Source organism: Terrapene carolina, unplaced genomic scaffold (genome assembly GCF_002925995.2).
Source record: "Terrapene carolina triunguis isolate 2854851 unplaced genomic scaffold, T_m_triunguis-2.0 Scaffold66, whole genome shotgun sequence".
In the NCBI taxonomy this organism is placed as follows: domain Eukaryota; kingdom Metazoa; phylum Chordata; order Testudines; family Emydidae; genus Terrapene; species Terrapene triunguis.
Window position 1 is genome coordinate 5,008,272 of NW_020664417.1, and position 19,103 is coordinate 5,027,374.

General features: G+C 37.3%; 1 protein-coding gene across 1 annotated transcript in view; it reads left to right on the forward strand.

Moving 5' to 3' along the window:
- Window positions 1–19,103, forward strand: part of KIAA1109 (KIAA1109 ortholog) — a 242,236-nt gene that overhangs the window by 171,561 nt on the left and 51,572 nt on the right. Inside the window, exons 53-62 of the mRNA XM_029910631.1 lie at window positions 1,436–1,680; window positions 2,700–2,805; window positions 6,870–6,967; window positions 7,295–7,480; window positions 8,947–9,115; window positions 9,680–9,891; window positions 11,561–11,759; window positions 12,472–12,531; window positions 16,123–16,349; window positions 17,213–17,343. Coding sequence (XP_029766491.1) covers window positions 1,436–1,680; window positions 2,700–2,805; window positions 6,870–6,967; window positions 7,295–7,480; window positions 8,947–9,115; window positions 9,680–9,891; window positions 11,561–11,759; window positions 12,472–12,531; window positions 16,123–16,349; window positions 17,213–17,343 — 1,633 coding nt within the window. The remainder of the gene's footprint in view (window positions 1–1,435; window positions 1,681–2,699; window positions 2,806–6,869; window positions 6,968–7,294; window positions 7,481–8,946; window positions 9,116–9,679; window positions 9,892–11,560; window positions 11,760–12,471; window positions 12,532–16,122; window positions 16,350–17,212; window positions 17,344–19,103) is intronic.

A 19,103-nucleotide genomic window follows, 5' to 3' on the forward strand; every position in this document is an offset into this window, starting at 1 on the left:
TGTTTGTCTTCATGATCAACAAAGACATACTTACGCTAGTAAAGGGTCTGTGGTAGACCTCTGCCATTCTGCCCCCCCACAGCTAAGTGAGTGGAAGAGAGGTACCAGGTGCTTCCAAAGCACTTTGAACACTTGTGCACACACCCAAATGCTGGGTCTCTGATCATGTTGGCAGTCCAAGAAAAGTCTGGGGCACAAAAGAACCCCAAAAAAAGCTCAACTTCTTCAGGATATATTCCTCCACCTCATTGCAACTCTGCATTACAGATTACCTGGCCATGTTCGCATCCATGTCCGCTTGTAGAGCTGTTCTGGCCACCATTTAGCCTTCTTATGCTCTCTGTCAGTTTCTTCCTGGTTTTCTGTAGGATTTTGAACAAGAAGGGGGAGGCTTTCCCAGACGAGTAAATTACATACAAAGGAGGACATCCTTCTACTCCCAGAGCAGACAGCCTGAATGTCCTCCAAGGAGAAAACCATGATGCTCCAGGAGATAGCCATCATTGTTCTTTGTTCACCATGCACCGTCACTGTCAGCAGGTGTGATGGGAGTATTTGGCTCTAACGTGGCTCCCATCAAAAGCCTACCAGCACTTTAAGGAACTGTCTTGCCCCTCTCCAACACTCTTGGTCTACTGTCACAACAGACAAGTGGGTATTGGACATTTTGCCCATGGCTACCCTATTAATTTCCACACTTTACCCTATATGTACCCCCCCATCCAGTTGCTCTTCAGACACCTTTCTCACAAGAGCCTGTTGCAAAACACAGTGGCCTTAGAGGGAATATCTCAAGAGTAAAGAGAAGAAGACCCTTCTGCTCATAATATTTCCTTATCTCAAAGAAAACAGGGGCCTTTGTCATTTCCTAGACCTGAGGAGACTGAATAAATACATACACCACCTCAGATTCAAGATGGTAACACTTACCTCAATCATTCCAGCCAAGCTGCGCACTTCCACATAGCCATCCACTTGGCCCATAGGAAGTACTTGAGATTCACAATGGAGCCAAATCACTACCAGTACAAGGTATTGCCATTTGGACTTTCCACAGCACCAAGAGTTTTTAAAAAATACCTAGGGAGTGGTAGTATATAGAGTTTTGTGGTCCCTAATGAGTTGAAACTGTTCTGAATGGATGAGGTTGTTTTAAGTTTATTTTCACAGGTTATCAGTACAGATACAGAGTTGGATTGTTTGACTACCTTAACTATGCATTTACATAATTACAAACGTTTGGGGGTTTTTTAATTTAATTAGGTTCAAAACCCAAGAAATTGAGAATTAATTGTTGATAGCCCTTACACTACTGTGCTCTCAATCTTAACTCCAGTTTGAGCTTTCATTTGGTTCCACTAATTTTCTTAACTTTTTCAAGTTTGAAATATTCTTTCTTAGACAACATTATACCCACTTTTCTCTTTCTTTACAGGTGCTCAAACAAGGTTTACATTTGAACTTCCAAATCACAGATTGCGGTTTACATCAAAAGTTTCTGCCACTGATATGTCTACCATTCCTCCTTCAGCAAGTCTTAATCTTCCTCCTGTCACTATGTCAGGCAAATATGTCATGGAGGAACATGACACCTACTCAGATCAAATATGGAGTATAGATGAGCTACCAACTAAACAGGGCTATTATGTACAAGGGAACTATTTACGTTGCGTGGCTGAGGTAGGCATTGAAGACTGCCAATTTCTTTAAGTTACTTCAATTAAGTTTCATACAGTATTTTTATATATGCATGTTTGGCATGCTCCCTAAAACTCCTTGGTTGATATTTGCCCTCATATTTGAGACTTCTGATGATCTGTATGCTTCTCAGAGAACTCCAACATGCTGCTGTCTTTTTGTACTTCCCAATCTAACCTTTGCTTCTTTCTGCTTCAAGACAGACCTTACTAGTGCAGAGATTGAGCCTTGGTTTGAATTTACTCTAAATGTGTAAAAGGGGTTCTGATTAGTAACAGAATTGTGTTTCTATTTGCCATTTAAAATTTGACTAAATTTACTTCCTAATATTAAAGTTTTTTACCAAACTTGTTTTTAATAAAGTTTAAAGAATACAAAGCATGATAACAGTTCTTAGAAAATGTAGAAATAATATTTCTTAAAGCATATAATCAGAGTTCAGAGTTAATAACTAGGTTTATCAGGTATTGCACATATCAGCAGTGGTTTTCTTCTATAGCATTTAGAGTAAAGGACCTTGGGAGTCAGGACACGTGGCTTCTGTTCCCAGTTCTATTAACGATTTACTATATGACACTAAACAATTCATTTAACTTGCTTGTGCCTTAGTTAAACCTTCTGTAAAGCTGGTAAAATTATACCTACCATTTTACCATTACAAAAAAGCTGAATGAGCTTTGCGATTCTCTGTTTTTGATAATTCAATACTGGTATTCTGCCTATGCTCCCTTTATAGTAGTCAACATAATGCACTTTCCCCCTTATTTATTGTCATTTGCTTATAATCAAAAAATATACTAGAGAAAACTGTTCCACATACAGTGGCCACAATTAAAAAATCATTGTTTACTAACAATAATTACATCAATGAATCTGAGATGATGTGCCATTGTTATGCTGTATTCTGATGCAGTCAGTACTTAAAACATTATTGCATTGACCACAGCTATCACACCTATATTTTAAAATTTTACAAAAATAATCTTCATATTTTCTGGCAGGTTGGTTCCTTTGAACATAATCTCACAACTGACCTTCTAAATCATTTAGTGTTTGTACAAAAAGTGTTCATGAAGGAAGTCAACGAAGTCATACAGAAGGTGTCAGGTAAGATGAACTCCCTGAGGATTTCACTAAAATTTTAGCTTTAAGACTTTTGGTGCTGCCTAACATATCTGCAATATCTATCTGTCCCTGTATCAGGTTCTTATGTCACCAAGAACTCCACCATTTTCTGGTTCCACTGTAGCACAGAAATTGTTTCAGAGGCCAGCAACACATGGAAAAGAAGTTTGGTTAGGTAGAATTGTGGCTTTGGAGAACATTGTAGGTGACATTGTTAATCTCTTTCTTGAGTCACTGGAGCTTCTGTGTCACATATGAGAACTCTGTGCAAGGGTGCTGTCTATTAATTGCAAAAGTAATTCTACCAAACAATCCACTGAATGTGAGCATCTGTCAGTAACATTGCTTTCTGTCCAGTCAGATCAGCTTGCAGCTTTGTGAAAGTTTGCAAAAGAAAAATAGCATTCACTACAAAAAGGTAGTGGAGGATTTTTGCAAAGCTATATGGACGGACATTTGGTCAGGGTAGAATGGTAAAATTTGTTGTTTGTGGTAGAGTGGATAGAAAAATTAGTTTCAGCACCACATTTGTTCTTATTACATAAAATACTGTTTTTTTAGTAAATTATGCTTATTGGCTAACAAAAGTGTACTAAAACAGATCCTTAGTTGGCATAGCTCCATTGATTTTCTTGGGCTATATCAATTTACCAGCTGAGGATCCTACCGCATGATTGAAGATGAAAAGCAAATGTGAATGTAACCATATAGTGACAGTTTATCACAGAAGTGTTTAAATTTAGTGAAGGAAAGCTTATTTTTTCCAAAGGCTGAAAGAAATAACATGAATTGGTCTGACATGAACCAACAATGAGGAAACCTGAGAGCAAGTCATTATATATGAATCGGATTAATATTTCTTGTAGAGAAAAGTTATGGGAAAATACATCCTATTAGAACATTACATATTTCTGTAAGACACTTGCTTAAATTGGAGATATTAACTACAGTAATAAATGGGAAATGGGTAGAGAAGTGATCTGAATAAAAACAAGTCCAAAAGCCTAATACACAAGTATAAATTAAAGTGGCACAGAAGATTTTTTTAAAAATGTGACTAAATTAAGAATTGATGAAAAAACAAATTCAAGAACTGCATGAGAAAAAAGAAAAGGAAAGAGAATTACATAAATAAAATCTAAGCTGTCTGTTGAAGAATCTAGAGGCCAGGTAAAAAGCCAAAATAAAACCATCAGGCGAATAAAAGGAATAGAAGATCCATAAACAGCAGTGTAGAGGGCTTGTATGTCTGTGGAAAATAATCTTACAAAGAATAGGTAAATGAAGAGTCCAAAAGAGCTAAAATTTACAAATAGCTGTTTTTAATGTACTTTTTTAGTTTAGTTTTGTTGGGTCTTTTTTTTTTAGAAAGCTTTAAGGAAAATATAGAGGCTATTATGAAGCAAGCAGACATGTTATCAGAAAAAATAGTTGCAAAGACCCAGAACAAAAGGTAACAAGCAAAATAATGACCAAGTGTCTGACAGCTGAATATATATAAATCTATAGGTCCAGATGAGATTACCTCAAGAGAGTTTAAAAATCTAGTGGAGGAAATCTCAGAACCTCTGAAAAGAAATAAATCATGCAAGTCAGGAGCGGTATCAGAGGACAGGAAAAAAAAATGTGGTACCTATCTTTAAGAAGGGTGGGAAGGAAGAACCAGAAAAATCATCAGCCTGATGTTTATTCCAGGCAAAATATCTTGTCATATAATAATCAGTATGAGAACATCTGGAAGAAAAAGCTTTAATAATGATCATTATTCCATTAAAATAGCTTCACAGAGAAACTTAGAATATTAAAATGAGAAGGCTTTATTAGGTGCCATTGTATCACTTCTCTGTTTTCACTGATGTTCAGTATCCTCCCAGTTTACTGTCATCTGTGAATTTCATTAACATGCTGTTTGTTGAGTCTTATAGATTGTAAGTGAAGCTGTTCCGAACCAATCAAAAGTCTTTTAAAAACATTATTATTACTATAATAGTTTTTCGTATTGCTGTAAATTGCAAGGCCCTAATCAGGGCTAGGCAAACATAACAAAAAGATGGTCCTCGCCATTAAAGACCTTGCAGTCAGAATAACGTAAGTAAATTACTTGAATGTTACAGTAAATGTAATAAGTGAATGCAGTGGCTGTGGTTTCTCCATAGTATTTTAAGGCATTCATTTTAGTGGCACAGTATAAAGTTTAAAATAATTAGAGGAATACCAATTAGATAAAATTAAAATACCATGGAGAAGAAGCTGGTTGATGAGCAGAGAATACAGAGCAGTCATATCTCCAAGTTGAGAGCAGCATTGGATTGAGCACCGCAAGTGTCAATTTTGGCTCCTTTATTCTTTAAGATTTTCATTGATTCTCTAGAGGAAGGTATAAATTCAAGCATGATCAAGTTAGCCAATGACACCAAAATTAGAAGGGTAAAAAATATACAGGAGGATGGAGGAAAAAGTGAAGTGCCTTCATTTGACAGGATGTGATTCACAGCTAACAAATGTAAAGCCCTACATCTCAGGGAGGGAATAGAGCTCAGCTTAGAATGGGGGGGGCAGGTGCTGCGGGGGAATCTACTTGCAATCAGTGACCATTGAAGGAAAAAAAAGTACCGGGATGCCACAATAAAAACTACTTCACTGAAATCCATTGCAAAAATAGCCTGAGCTAAGTGTACTTATTGAAATAGTGTAGAAAACTAGGGAGTTATTCTTGCCACTCTTCAGAACCCCAGTGTAACCACATCTGGAACACTACACGCAGTTGTAGTCATTAGAGCTGGGTGATATTTTTAAACTGAAACATTTTTGGCAAAAAAATGCAGTTTCAGCAGCACCAAAACATTTAACAACTTTGTGTTGATTTTGCCAAGTTGTTTCAACCAAAAAACAAAAACTGAAAAATCTAAATGTCTTTTTGATGTCTTCAAAATGAAAGGTTTCCATTTTTTTATTTGATTTTTTTGTTTTGTTTTGACCTTTCCCTTTTATTTTTTAAATTAACATTAAAATGCTCAGTATTGCAATAAATCGTTTTGTTCATCCCAAAACTACTATTTTTTTTCAATTTTTCAGATTTGCCAGTGATCCAAAAAATCCATTTAGCCCAGTTCTATTAGTCACCAAAGTTTAGAAAGGATATTGAAAAGCTAGAAAAAAGCAAATAAGGGCATCAAAACTAATTGGAGGATGAAATAGTCTGTGAGCATGTATACCAAGTCACTTAAAAATGTAAAAAATTACCACACTTCTGCATAATTATTTTAAATTTGAGTGATAACAGAGGTTAGAAAAATTTGGAGTTGCAGGGGAGATGGAATTCTTTGTGCTACTCCAATAGTAACCCCTTTTTGTCAGCTGTGGTGGAATATTGATAGACCCTACAGAAGATACCATTGTGTCCTCATCCAAAAGGATTGTTTCTTTCATTTATAGCCAGAAGTATACGTGGGGTGGGGAGGAGGGAGGCCAAAGTAAAGTTTTAAAAAAATGTTCCCAAGGACACAGAAAGATTTTGCAGAGGACTCCTTCACATTCACTCTAAAGTAACTTTTTTTTTTTTAATCCACCTTTTTGCATACCTCTTAATAAATTTGGTCAAGTGACTGGTTCTTGTTGTTAGCACCTGATGTGGACTGAATTTAGCTGCAGGTAAAGAGCAATTATTTGTGAACCAAATGATACCCTTTCTCTGCAGGTGCTAGTTGTTCTGTGGGTGTTGTTTGGAGAGTGGGAGTAGTCTCTGTCCATCTTAGACACCTTCACCCCCCTTGACTTGATGGGAATAGGCAAAAAATGTGTTAATCTGTAGTAGTGGGCCATTAGCAGTGCTACTCCCATGATCTTGAGAATACACCCCAAGTAGCTCTTACTCTCCCGAATCTTCCATATTTACGCTTATTATAGTTCTTTACTGCAGAACTGGCTGTACTCTACTCTGATTGATTACATTCAGTGAGTCACATTTAAAGATAAATTTTATTTCTATACTGTATGAAAAATGCTCTTTGTTAAAACACTGAAAATACAGTTTTTAACACGTGCAGGAGGGGAGCAGCCAATTCCTCTTTGGAATGAACATGATGGCACAACAGATGGAGAGAAGCCTAAAATTCTCTTGTACTCTTTGAGCCTACAATTTAAGGTAACTTTATGACCAACAAATTTCTCAAGCTGTTGCCAGTAGTTGAATATGTTGAAACCAAACAAATCAAGAATTTTCCTGAGATGGTCACAAATGAAATGTTAGATAACAATCAGCCCTGTGTTAGACAAGGATGCTAATTCTTAATTAACTAGCAAAAAGCAAGAAAGAAGCCTCCCTTTGGTTTTTATGATCTTTTGAAATGCCCTAAATGCAAAGTGTTATGGAAAAATCCTTACTCCCTTTCCTGTTTCATGTCTAAGAATTTTTTTCATCAATGATACCTTTCAAGCAGATCCTTAATAATTTTCTTTCATTGTTTGCTAGGGAATTCAAGTGACAGCCACAACTCCATCAATGAGGGCCGTGAGATTTGAAACTGGATTGATAGAACTTGAGCTCTCAAACCGAATACAAACCAAAGCAATGCCTGGAAGTACCAGCTACCTTAAACTGTTTGGTAAATGCCAAGTGGATCTGAATCTGGCATTGGGACAAATTGTTAAACATCAGGTTAGTTGACAGCAACTCTGTGTATGTTAGGAAAGCCTGGTAATGATACTTTTCCATTCTTACGAAGACAAGTATCTTCTGCTTTGAAAAGAACGTAACAAACCTCTCTAATCTTACTCTGCTAGGATATGACTAGCTTGATTTTTTTTTTAGACCTCTAGTTGGAAAATATTTAAAACAATTGCTTTAGAATGCATCCGCAGTTCAGAATCAATAAACATTACCGCCTAAATATATTCTGCATGTACTGTTGTGTAACAGTTGAAATTGATTGTCTGGCGTTAGACTTGAATTTCAATGTCCTCATTAAAGATGGCTTTAAGAAAAAAGGGCTAAACGTTCACTGTGAACAGTAATTCATGATAAATCAGAGGGAGTATCAAATTCATTTTATTATAATAATGCATTTAGCACTTCTGCAACTGCTTTTTTTGTTTGGTGACAGTTGTGAAATATTGCGGGGGAAAATGGTTCAGGTTGAACCAGAACTGAAAAGTCCATTTTAGGACAAACCAAACATGTGGTTCAATCTAAAATGTTTTGTTTCTGGGCATTTTAAAAAGCTAGATTCATAAAAATTGGGGGGTAGTAGAGAAGGAGCCCCCTTTATAATTTTTTTAGTCCAGTGCTTAGGGCACAAACCTGGGTGGAGAACTGTATTACATCCCTGCTCCAGAGCAGATTCAAACCAGGGTTTCTCACATCTGGGGTGAGTGCACTGATCCGCTGGGCTAGAAGTTATAAGATGGGCTCCCGAACTCTCCCACATTGTGTGAATCGAGCTAGAAAAAAAAAATTCTTGATGAAACTATTCAGCTTATTTGTGTCAAATTTATGAATAGTCTCCAGTGAACAGGAACTGCATTTTCCAACAAATAGTTTATTCATCCAAAAAATTTGCCCCACTGTATTGCGGACACTAATGGCCTAATGCTTTAGTTGATCCAAATTCAAAATTTCCATTGATTTCAATGCTATTTCTAGTATACATACGTGGAATGAAAAGATTAGATCACAAATTGTGAAACCTAAATCTTGATCCATTTCATTTGTCTTAAATTGGTAATTGCATCTCCTGGATTCTTAAATTCACTACTGTCTCCTGAAATCACTTAATTTTATGGGAAGTACAGTATTTAGGATTCTCTGGAAAGTCAGAAAGAGAACATAAATTTAACAAACTTGTATTCAGATGGTTGTTATCCTCAGAGAGGATTCTGCTGCATCAAGTGAATGTAGAGAGATCTGTTGGCTTATGTTATTTAAGAAACACAGGAAAACAAACAATATTTGCCAACTTAGGTCAAAATGTAGTAGAGAAGAAAACAGTTTTCTATCTTCTTAAGAGCATATTGCAAAAAGGGGCATGCTTGATTTTCTTGTGTTATGCCAAAGTGTTAAATTTATTTGTCTGTTAAAGTCGTAATTTAATGTGTGATTTTATTGTATTTTTCAAATGTTTTAAGGTATATGAAGAAGCAGGTTCTGACTTCCATCAAGTTGCTTATTTTAAGACAAGAATTGGATTAAGAAATGCTCTCCGAGAAGAAATCAGTGGTTCATCAGATAGAGAGGCTGTGCTTATTACTTTGAACAGGCCAATTGTCTTTGCTCAGCCTGTGGCGTTTGACAGAGGTACTGTTGGGTGCTGTTTCTATTTCTCTTCTGCTAGAAAGTAGAGAATTATTACAAATTTGTTTTCAAATTGAACAAGTTCTGTACATTTCTTTTAAAAAAGAAATGCTTGATATTTATAAATCTGAATTTATCTGTTACCTAAAATAGACTAGAACTGTAAGTATAGTTCTCAAAGTTTGGTTAGGAAGTTTGTTGTGTACTAATGTTAATTAAGGGCAAAAAATTGAACTGATGGGAGGACGGCTTTTCAGTTGATATAGACAAAATGGTTTATGTAAATGTATACCAACATCAGTAGCATTGAGTGTATCGGCATTTTGAGTTCTGTTAACTTGGCCTCTGCCCCTTAGCATTTATAATTTATGTATTATTTTATTTTGCTCTTGACAACAAAAGCACATTGCTCCTGGGAAATAAGTGTGTGTGTATACAAATATATATCCATTGTATTTTAATATATGCAGACAAGACAAAAACCTCAAACCTTAGTCTTGTTACAATGAACACTACTTTTGTGCCATTTTATTTTAATTTTGTTGGAAACTTTTTTTCTTCATAAAGCTGTGCTGTTTTGGCTGAATTACAAGGCTGCTTATGACAACTGGAATGAACAGAGACTGGCTTTACATAAGGATATTCACATGGCTACAAAAGAAGTGGTAGACATGTTACCTGGAATCCAGCAAACATCTGCCCAGGCTTTTGGGACACTTTTTCTTCAGCTAACTGTTAATGATTTGGGAATTTGTCTACCCATCACAAATGCACCACAGGTATCTGAAAAATATCAAGAGTGTGGAGAAGTGCAGATTTTTGTTGAAGTAGCAATTTTTATATATTTTATGCTTTTAACATAAACTGTTTTTCTATCATTGCACCAATTTAGAATTTATTAAATGTTAATGTTTCCCTAGCACCATATTATAGTTATGATGTGGATAGTAGCCTTAATTTTCAAAAACGACTACTGATTGTGAGTAGTTCACTTTCCATGTGCCCAGCTTGAGGCAACTTAATGGGCCCTGAGTTTGAGAATCTTTTGAGGTGTGTGAAGTTGGGCGTGCTTTTTGAACATTTATGCCAGCAATTCCAGTTTAAGACCTCTGTTTTCCAACACTTATAACTGAAGACAAACAAAAAGACCCTACAAAGTTTCTTTTTTAAAAATGTGATTAAATGTTCTGACTGATGTTTGGATTATTCAAACAAGTGATGAGCGTTATTTAATATTTTTAATGTATTTTTCACTTGAGTAACGGTTTTGGTTGTGTTTAGACCCCGAGTTGGTCATAAACCTTGTCCAGAAAAGGATTTAAATTGTGATGTAAGCACTTATTAGCTAACACGTGCTAACTGACATTTTAAGTCTAGTTTAGACAAGGCAGTGCTTGCTTTGACGTGTGCTAAGAGTTCAATCCTTGAGGGGGCCATTTAGGGAACTGGGGTAAAAATCTGTCTGAGGATTGGTCCTGCTTTGAGCAGGGGGTTGGACTAGATGACCTCCTGAGGTCCCTTCCAAACCTAATATTCTATGATTCTATGAGTCAGGAGGGAGACAAGGCTTCAATATGACAAGTTTAGCACATTATAACAGAATGCGCACGACCTGTGTTCAATAAACTTTCACAAAACACATCTGCACGTTAGCTAATATGCTGACATCATCCATTAAATTCTAGTTTAGACAATGCCATAGATTTACGTCTTCATGGGGAACTAGTCTTGCATATGTCTGAAGACATTTGGTTTACCAATAATGTATCCACTGTCGCATATTAATCTCATTGGACTTTGAGCTTTGAAGCCCAGTGACAACTTTTCAGTATCCGTGTTAACTACTCCATTGCCGGTCATTTTATTAGATGGAATAAGAAAGAGGGTATGAGAGAAGCTCTCAAGGGGTGAGAGTTGCAGCGTGGAAAGAAAAATGCAGAGGGAAGGACAGAGAGTGACAAGCAAAGACAGAGAAGAGAGAAATAGAAATAGTGAAAGGTGGATAGGAAGGAAGAGAAACAAAAGGCAGAAATAGTGGTGGCCTAAAAGGGAGCAGTTTTTCTCCCTGAGTGATGTTGCTTGTGACTATAAGATAATCAAAGTTTCAAATAATCAGTTTTGCTGCAAAGGCAGTGGGGAGATCTGATATGAATTAAGGGAAGTATGAAGTCCTGAATTTATATTCCAGTCCACAGACCATAATTAAGCATGGAATCTGGCCCTCTCCTTCAAAAGAATTTAACACTCCTGCCATAGGATATGCTGTAACTACTGAGAAGTAAGGATACATGACATTGTGAATGTGTAGACTTGCTGCTTTGGAGAGGGTTTCTATAGAGCTGGCAAAGTATAGAAGGAGGGTATGAGGAAGATATGAACTGCAAAAAAAAAAGTTTGTGATTACCAATAAATTGCCTTTTCTGTACAAGTCTCTTCTTCCTTTTACAGTCTAACCACACAGCAGATCTTGACACTGGCTCTGCTTTAGTCCTGACCATTGAAAGCACATTAATCACTGCCTGCTCTTCAGAGTCTCTGGTTAGCAAAGGACATTTTAAAAATTTCTGTATCCGTTTTGCTGATGGTTTTGAGACGAGTTGGGATGACTGGAAACCAGAAATACGAGGGGATCTAGTCATGAATGCCTGTAAGTGTTTCTAATCTTGTCTTGGTGGCCCTGGAACTCAGAGTCCCCTATTGCCCTTTCTCATGTTTTTTCACAACTTTGACGGTTCAGAAGGAGACTAAGGAAGAGATGAAAATTTGCTTTCCAAACCCAAATAAAGTTCTATTGCATGTGGGACCCTACATGTGAACCCCAGTCACCCTTTAGTATTCTTAATTTTTTTTTTTAAACAATAGATGTCCTTTTTTCAAGAATTGTAATATACTGCAACATAATATTTGCCTTGCAGTACCATCTGCCTTAACCAGGTTGGAAAAGTTTTCTACTTTATTGCTTTAAATGTATTCATTTAATTGAATTTTATTACATTTTTATTAAATATTATAATAACACAATGCATAAAATGCGTAAAACCTATTTGTTCAAAAATGTGTAAAAAATTGCTTTCTCAGAACACTTCCTTTCTTATCTTCCGTATTCAGCAGCTAAATATGGATTCTTTTAATTTCCCACTGCATACAGAAATGTCTGAAACAGGCTTGCAAAATTGCTAAGAAAACTTGCCAGCCAAAGTGAAATTATAATCACTCACATGTTGATAATGATTGATGATTTAAAAAAAAAGTGACATTTGACTTAGCTAGGGCAAGTGTACAAAAAGAATTTTGTAAGGAAGATCTAAAATGTGTTTAATTACATCTGTCTTACAAGCATCTGCTTATTTCATGTTTAGGTGTAGTACCAGATGGCACCTATGAAGTCTGTTCAAGGACAGCAGGACAGGCTGCTGCAGGTAATGTTTATATTCAATTTTCATATTCTTAAAACATTTATAAAAGTGTAGGATATTCTAGTGCAGGTGTGAGCTCTTGATAGCTTTGTTTTAATTGTGATTGTATATTTCAAGGTTGTGCTTTGTTTTGATTCCCCCTTTTCATGGTAGCGGCTCCACATTTCCCAATCTATTTTTGGCCATGAGTGCTTTCAACAATCCCTTGTAGCCTTACAAACTCTTGGACTTTAGCTACAAGAAATTAGTAAAAGGCAGGACCGGCTCTAGGCACCAGCAAAGCAAGCACGTTCCTGGGGCGGCACAATTCCAGGGGCGGCATTCCGGGTCATTCTTTCTTTTCTTTTTTTTTTTTTTGCTTGGGCAGTTTTGCTCTCGGGGCAGCAAATCTTTTGCTTGGGGCAGCAAAAAAACTAGAGCTAACCCTGGTAAAAGGTAGTAGCAAGCCATGATAGACTTTAATTCCTGCTGGATCAAATGTGTAAAAAATTGGACACATACAAAATAAAAATAATCCTTTTAGTATAATAATTGGAGCTGGTTGAAAATTTTCCAAAGAAAACAGTTCTCTGCTGAAAAATGTTGATTCAACAGAACTGAAGTATTCTGCAGAAATATTTCAATTTAATGAAAAGTTTTGATGTGAGCCTGCCTTCCTCCCTGCTTTCCTCTCAGTCAACCAGGCAGGCAGGCTCACCAGCAGCCGACCTGTGGGGTTGCCAGGTCCTTAATTAACTGGCTCCCCAAGAACTCCAGTAGCCTGCCTAGTGAGTTCCCAGGCTGTGCCTGGCTTCCTAGACAGCCAATTCCTTGGCCTAGCCTGTTTTCACAGATAGCCAGCTCCCCAGGCTTCCCAAACAGCTGGCTCCCTGGGTCCCACAGCTGGCTGACTTATTGTTCTGTCCAGCTGCCCTTCCGTGGGAAGCTAGGGAGCCAGGCAGCCAACAAGTGGAAAAATTCCATTTTGGTTCTTCCAAAACTGGATTTTTCTTCCTACAAAAAAAAAATTGAATTTTTGTCTTTTCATTCAGAAAAGTTTCAAAAACTTTATCACTCAAAGGATAATCCATTTTCCAGCCAGCTCTGTTGATATACATTGAGTCTGGGCAGAAAGGGAATTTCTGGAAAGGGAATGAATGCAGGTGGAAGAAAATGAAAATTATGGTGGATCAGCCTCCCTCTAGCACTTTGAGCAAACCCTGGATTTCAAAAATATAATGGGGTGCTTTGCTTAAGTTACCTATTACGTTTTCTTTAGTCCAAGTGTGTTTGGCATTTAATCAGCCCTGAAGGGGGAGGATAAAACAGCCATGGCTGCAGAGGTATTTCGATGCTCTGGTGATGTCCACCATTCCTCCCTAGGGCTGATATGACTCATTTGTGCTCTTTGGTTTGCATTTTACATTATATTTTAACAATTAAAAATTGAGCTACTGGGCATGCCAATCAGGCCACAGAGCAAACACTGGGATAGGAGAGGAACCAACAGTCTTAGCAGGCTTCAAGGAAGTGGGGAGGGTAACTGAGGAAGGAGCCAGAATTGCAAAGCAGATAAAGGTCAGATTACAGAAAAAAACAAAAGGTGGAAGAAGATGGGGAAATACATAGAATTGGACAAGAGGATTATGCAGACTAGGAAGAAGACTAGAACGTGGACAAGAAGGGGTATGTTTGTGGGGAGCAAGAGAAATTAGGGAACAGAAAAACCTAAAATTGAATATACTTTGATGTATACAAATACAATTTTATTTGTTTAAAAATCATGGTGTATTTTAGAGTATAAGAATATATTATGAAAATAATTTTAAATTATAGAAATGTCTTTTATAATCTCAATTTTATATTGCAAACAATGTCGCTTTTCTATTTAATGCCCACTGTAATCTACCTAGGGTATGCATTAATTTGCATATCTGCAAACTGTTTTAGATTTTATAATTGTATGGTTATAGATCAAAACAACACAACTGCTCTTCTTCCCACATAGTTAGATTCTCCATTCTGGCAGTGGGTTTTCCCTCTGCTTCTATGGTTTAATGGGCCAACACAGGGCTCTGCCCACTTGTGAAAAGTTCCCTGTTCATTTTGCTCTGAGGGGGCTGTGTCAGCAGTCCGCAGACTCTCTCTGCCTTTTCAAGTTACATAGCATATGAAAAACCTTCCAAATAGGAATTTCTGAACTAGTCTTTTAAAATTCACTTGCTTGCTTTGGTGGCCTATTTCAGGGATTTTTTTGTGGCTCAATGGAGCTTCTAGGGGCTCTGTGCTCTAACTTACTCTTGCCTCAGAGCCATAATGCTGGAGAATGCCAAAGAAAGAGGTGTTCACGCCGTTCTGCAGCATGTCTGAAAGGTAGCCTGTGTGGGCAGCTTTGATCTCAGTCAGATGGAAACTGTGAGCAAAGACTACCCCAGAAAATTCAGCAAAATTACTTGTAAGAAACTTTTTCTTCCCTTCTATTCTCAAACCCAAGGAAGCAAACTCAGACCATAAAAACCTTTTCACATCTTTTAGCTATTTGGACAATAGCTGAAGGGGAAGCAAAGCTTGGGAGCATATTCAGTCCTGATCATTCCCAAAATATCCAGTGGAAATGGGACCATTTGAATCGGAAAGATTTAAATTGGTAAACACGACATGTAAAAAGGAGACTTTGGAATCCATGCTTGTTGTGAACACTATGAAAATTTATCTCAGGATATCGCCAGTACATGTCCCTTTCTTCTTTTTGTCCAAATTCAGCACTTTCTAATGAGAAGGTCTGGCACCTGCTTCATGTCCACAAAGCAGTCAAGATGTAACTGTTCAGCTTTCTAAAAAGTTTTTGCCATTAACAGCCATATTCATCCTCTACCATTCATCAATTAAAAGGCAAAAAATAGCAAACTCAGCATAACCAGATGACTAAGAATACTGTATAAAAAAGCTTACAAAGTCCATTAAGCCATATCTGTTTTTTGGCGCTCTATGGTGGAACTTGGTTGGAAACTTCTATTCCCTCTTAAGATGAAATATGTAAAACTCCAACATGGTAACCATTTCACCCATTCAGTAGGCACTAGAAATTATATGTTCAAGACTCAGAGGATGCAGGTGCAGGCTTTAATGCACCGTTGAAATCTTTGTGATTTGAGTAATTCCAAGAGTCTGATTTGTGAACAGTTAAAAATTATTTTCTCACGTGCCCATCCTTCGGGTTTCACTGCTGTTGGAATCCCTGTGTTGGAAATGGTAAACCTAGCTCAGAGAGAGAGATTGAAATTCATATTTCATGTTTGTCTTCTAGTGGCTAACTGTGCCTTTCACACCCTGGAGAATTTACTTTCCATGTGGCCTATCAGATTTTCCTTATATTCAATAGAGAAATCTTAATACAAACTTAATAGATATATCTGTTAACTGTTTTCAAAGTGTGTTTCAGTTCTGGAAAGGTCTCACTGGGGGCTTTTTACAAGTGGGCAGAGCCAAGGCAGCGCCCCATGATGGATAAGTCTGGTTCTATCTGCTAAGCTGTAGAAGCAGACATGACATCCAATGACAAACCTGGTTACAAGGAAGAGAAAAATCATCAGGCAAATTTTCTCTTTTAACCAGAAAGCAATAGTGCTGGAACCTGGACTCTCAATGTGTTATGGAAGATGTGCGGTATTGATGTCCACATGGATCCTAACATTGGGAAAAGATTAAATGCTTTGGGCAATACCCTCACAACACTGACAGGAGAAGAAGATGTTGATGACATTGCTGACCTCAATTCTGTAAACATAGCTGACCTATCGGATGAGGACGAAGTTGATACCATGTCTCCCACTATACATGCAGTAAGAGAATCAACCAAAATAGTGTCTAAATTTATTTTGTGAAATTATTTAGGCATAACAGTAAGCTTCAGAACATTTCTATTAGTGTGTGTGTGTGTGTGTGTGTGTGTATGGGGTGGGGAAATTTTAGCTCAATCAGCTGTGAGATTTTTGCAGACCATTTCTATTAGATGCCGTAGTACGCATTCAGGTGTCTAACTTTAAGCACCCGCTTTGAAAGACTTTGGCTACAGTTACTCTGATTATCCTAGCAAGCAATGGAAGATACTAACATTACAAACTAGCTAGAAGAACTACATTTTCAGTAGCAAAAACCAATACTGTGTGTCAACTTGTGTTTTGGTTTCATATTAAGTAGTTTTTTTAACAATTATTTCTTTAAACAATTGCAGTTTTGCAAGAATCTTGTACTGGCTCTGGGGAAAAACTGCCCTAAAACACTAACATTCCTGTTTATTATTTAGAAATCAGATGGAGTTTCATTATGTGGAGATGCACACAAGTTAACATTTGGGCAGCGGATTGTAAATCACCTGTTGGGTTTGAGCCCCCAAAACCATCGATATTCCGTTCCTGTAGAGTATCTGTCGGGGTCAGCGATGTGTGACTCTACTCATTCTAGTTCACATTTGAAAGCGGGCAGGTCTTGCTCATGGGGACATGTATGTAGCAGCTAATGTTTGTCTTTAAGCAAATGATGGGACTTGAATCATTGGAAAATTTCAAATCAGCTGCCTTTTGACTTTTAAAAATAATGTTTGCATGCGGTGTTTTGATTTAGGGTGTACAATTCATTGTACCTGTGACTTAAAATTGGTTCTGTATGTTTAACAAGGAATTTAATGAAATATTATTTTCAATAGGAAACTGTTGATTATCGGCGACAGGGAGCATCTGGTAGCCAAGTTGGAGAGCAGAGAGGAAGAAAATTTGTGAAACGTTTAGTAGATATTAGGGAACTGAATGAACAAGCCAAAGTAATTGATGATCTCAAGTAAGTTGGCTTTTCTTGTGTTTTAAAATAAAACAAAAAAACCCTCCCCCAATAGTTAAGAACATAAGAAAGGCTATACTAGATCAGACCAATGGTCCATCTATCCCAGTATCCTGTCTTCTGACAATGGCCAATGTCAGGTGTTTCAGAGGGAATGAACAGAAGAGGTAATCATCAAGTCATCCATCCCCTGTCGTCCATTCCCAGCTTCTGGCAAACGGAGGCTAGGGACACTTCAGACCACGGTTTTGCATCCCTGCCCATCCTGGCTAATAGCCATTGAAGGACCTATCCTCCGTGAACTTATCTAGTTCTTTTTTTAACCCTGTTATAGTCTTGGCCTTCACAACATCTATGGCAAAGAGTTCCACAGATTGACTGTACATTGTGTGAAGAAGTACTTTCTCATGTTTGTTTTAAACCTGCTGCCTATTAATTGCATTGGGTGACTCCTGGTTCTTGTTTTATGTTAAGGGATAAATAACACTTCCTTATTTACTTTCTCCACACCAGTCATGATTTTATAGATCTCTATCATCTTCCCCTCCCTCCCCATTAGTCATCTCTCCAAGCTGAAAAGTCCCAGTCTTATTAATCTCCCCTCATAGTTTGGGAAAAACAAATTGAAACTGGGCTTTCCCTTTTCTTACCTCTACTGCTTCAGCATTGGTGGAACTATACAATCTGCAAGAGGAAATGTTTTTTTAATCGTTGATCATTCTGGTTCTACTAGAGAAAATCAGGTGCACAAGTGGCCATTAAAATCCCCAGGAAGCTCTCCTGAGTGTCAAGTCATCTTTCATTTCTGGTTTTGCCTCACATTGATGGCAATGTGTCAGCAGTTCCAATATCATGGCAAACCATATTTCCATCATGATTTGTAGCACTTCTGTTACCAGCTATATGATTGTGACTTGCTGGAGTGACAGTGCTTTGAAGTTGGAATGAGATCACATTCACTGCAGGAAGAAGAAACCTCTCTAAATAAACTATTTTATGGATTTTATATGATATATTTTTATTATATAAATAATTCAGACACTCCATAAAACACACACAAAGGGAAAATTAAAAATGTCACCTGAAAGTGCTCATGGCAAGAGTCAGCTATGAGTTTTGTATGAAAACATTTTATTTGCATTTTTGGCATTTGGAAGGCAAGGTCAATCATAGTAAAAAGTGGGATCACCTGTGATAAAGAATGCCTGTTGCTGATTGATTGCTAAATTATAATGAAGAATGGACATACTTTATTATTTCAGCTTTAGGCAAGATTGCCAGCAGCAGTCAATCAAAGGCTAGTTGTAACCAAACTCTTTGATATACAAACATTCATAGTTAATATGTGGTAAGAAATGCTTGTAGCCATGTGACTGTGATGACCAAAATTAATGTTTGCACCTTTCTGTCCTCAACGTATTGTAGCATCAACAAACCCTGTTCTCTTTAAAATAACCTTAGTGAGTTTCCTTTCTAAACTTGTTTAAGTTCAAGTTTGTCATTCCTACAGGAGATTTTCTTCTTCTGCCTTCCATACTCAGGGGATCTGATCAGTCTGGTCTGCCATTGTGGGAAGCTCTTTCCTCCTGGAAATTTCCCCAGTTCAGCCTGCCTGCTGGCATCTCTAGCAAGTGGTTTCCACTCCCCGCCTGCTTTTCTTGAACTAAGGAACATAGAAAACACTTAAAAATTCTAATTTTCATCCAGATTTGTTCCAGCTGGGAATCTTTGCTCTCTTTAGGAGCCTTTCTTTTTAAAGG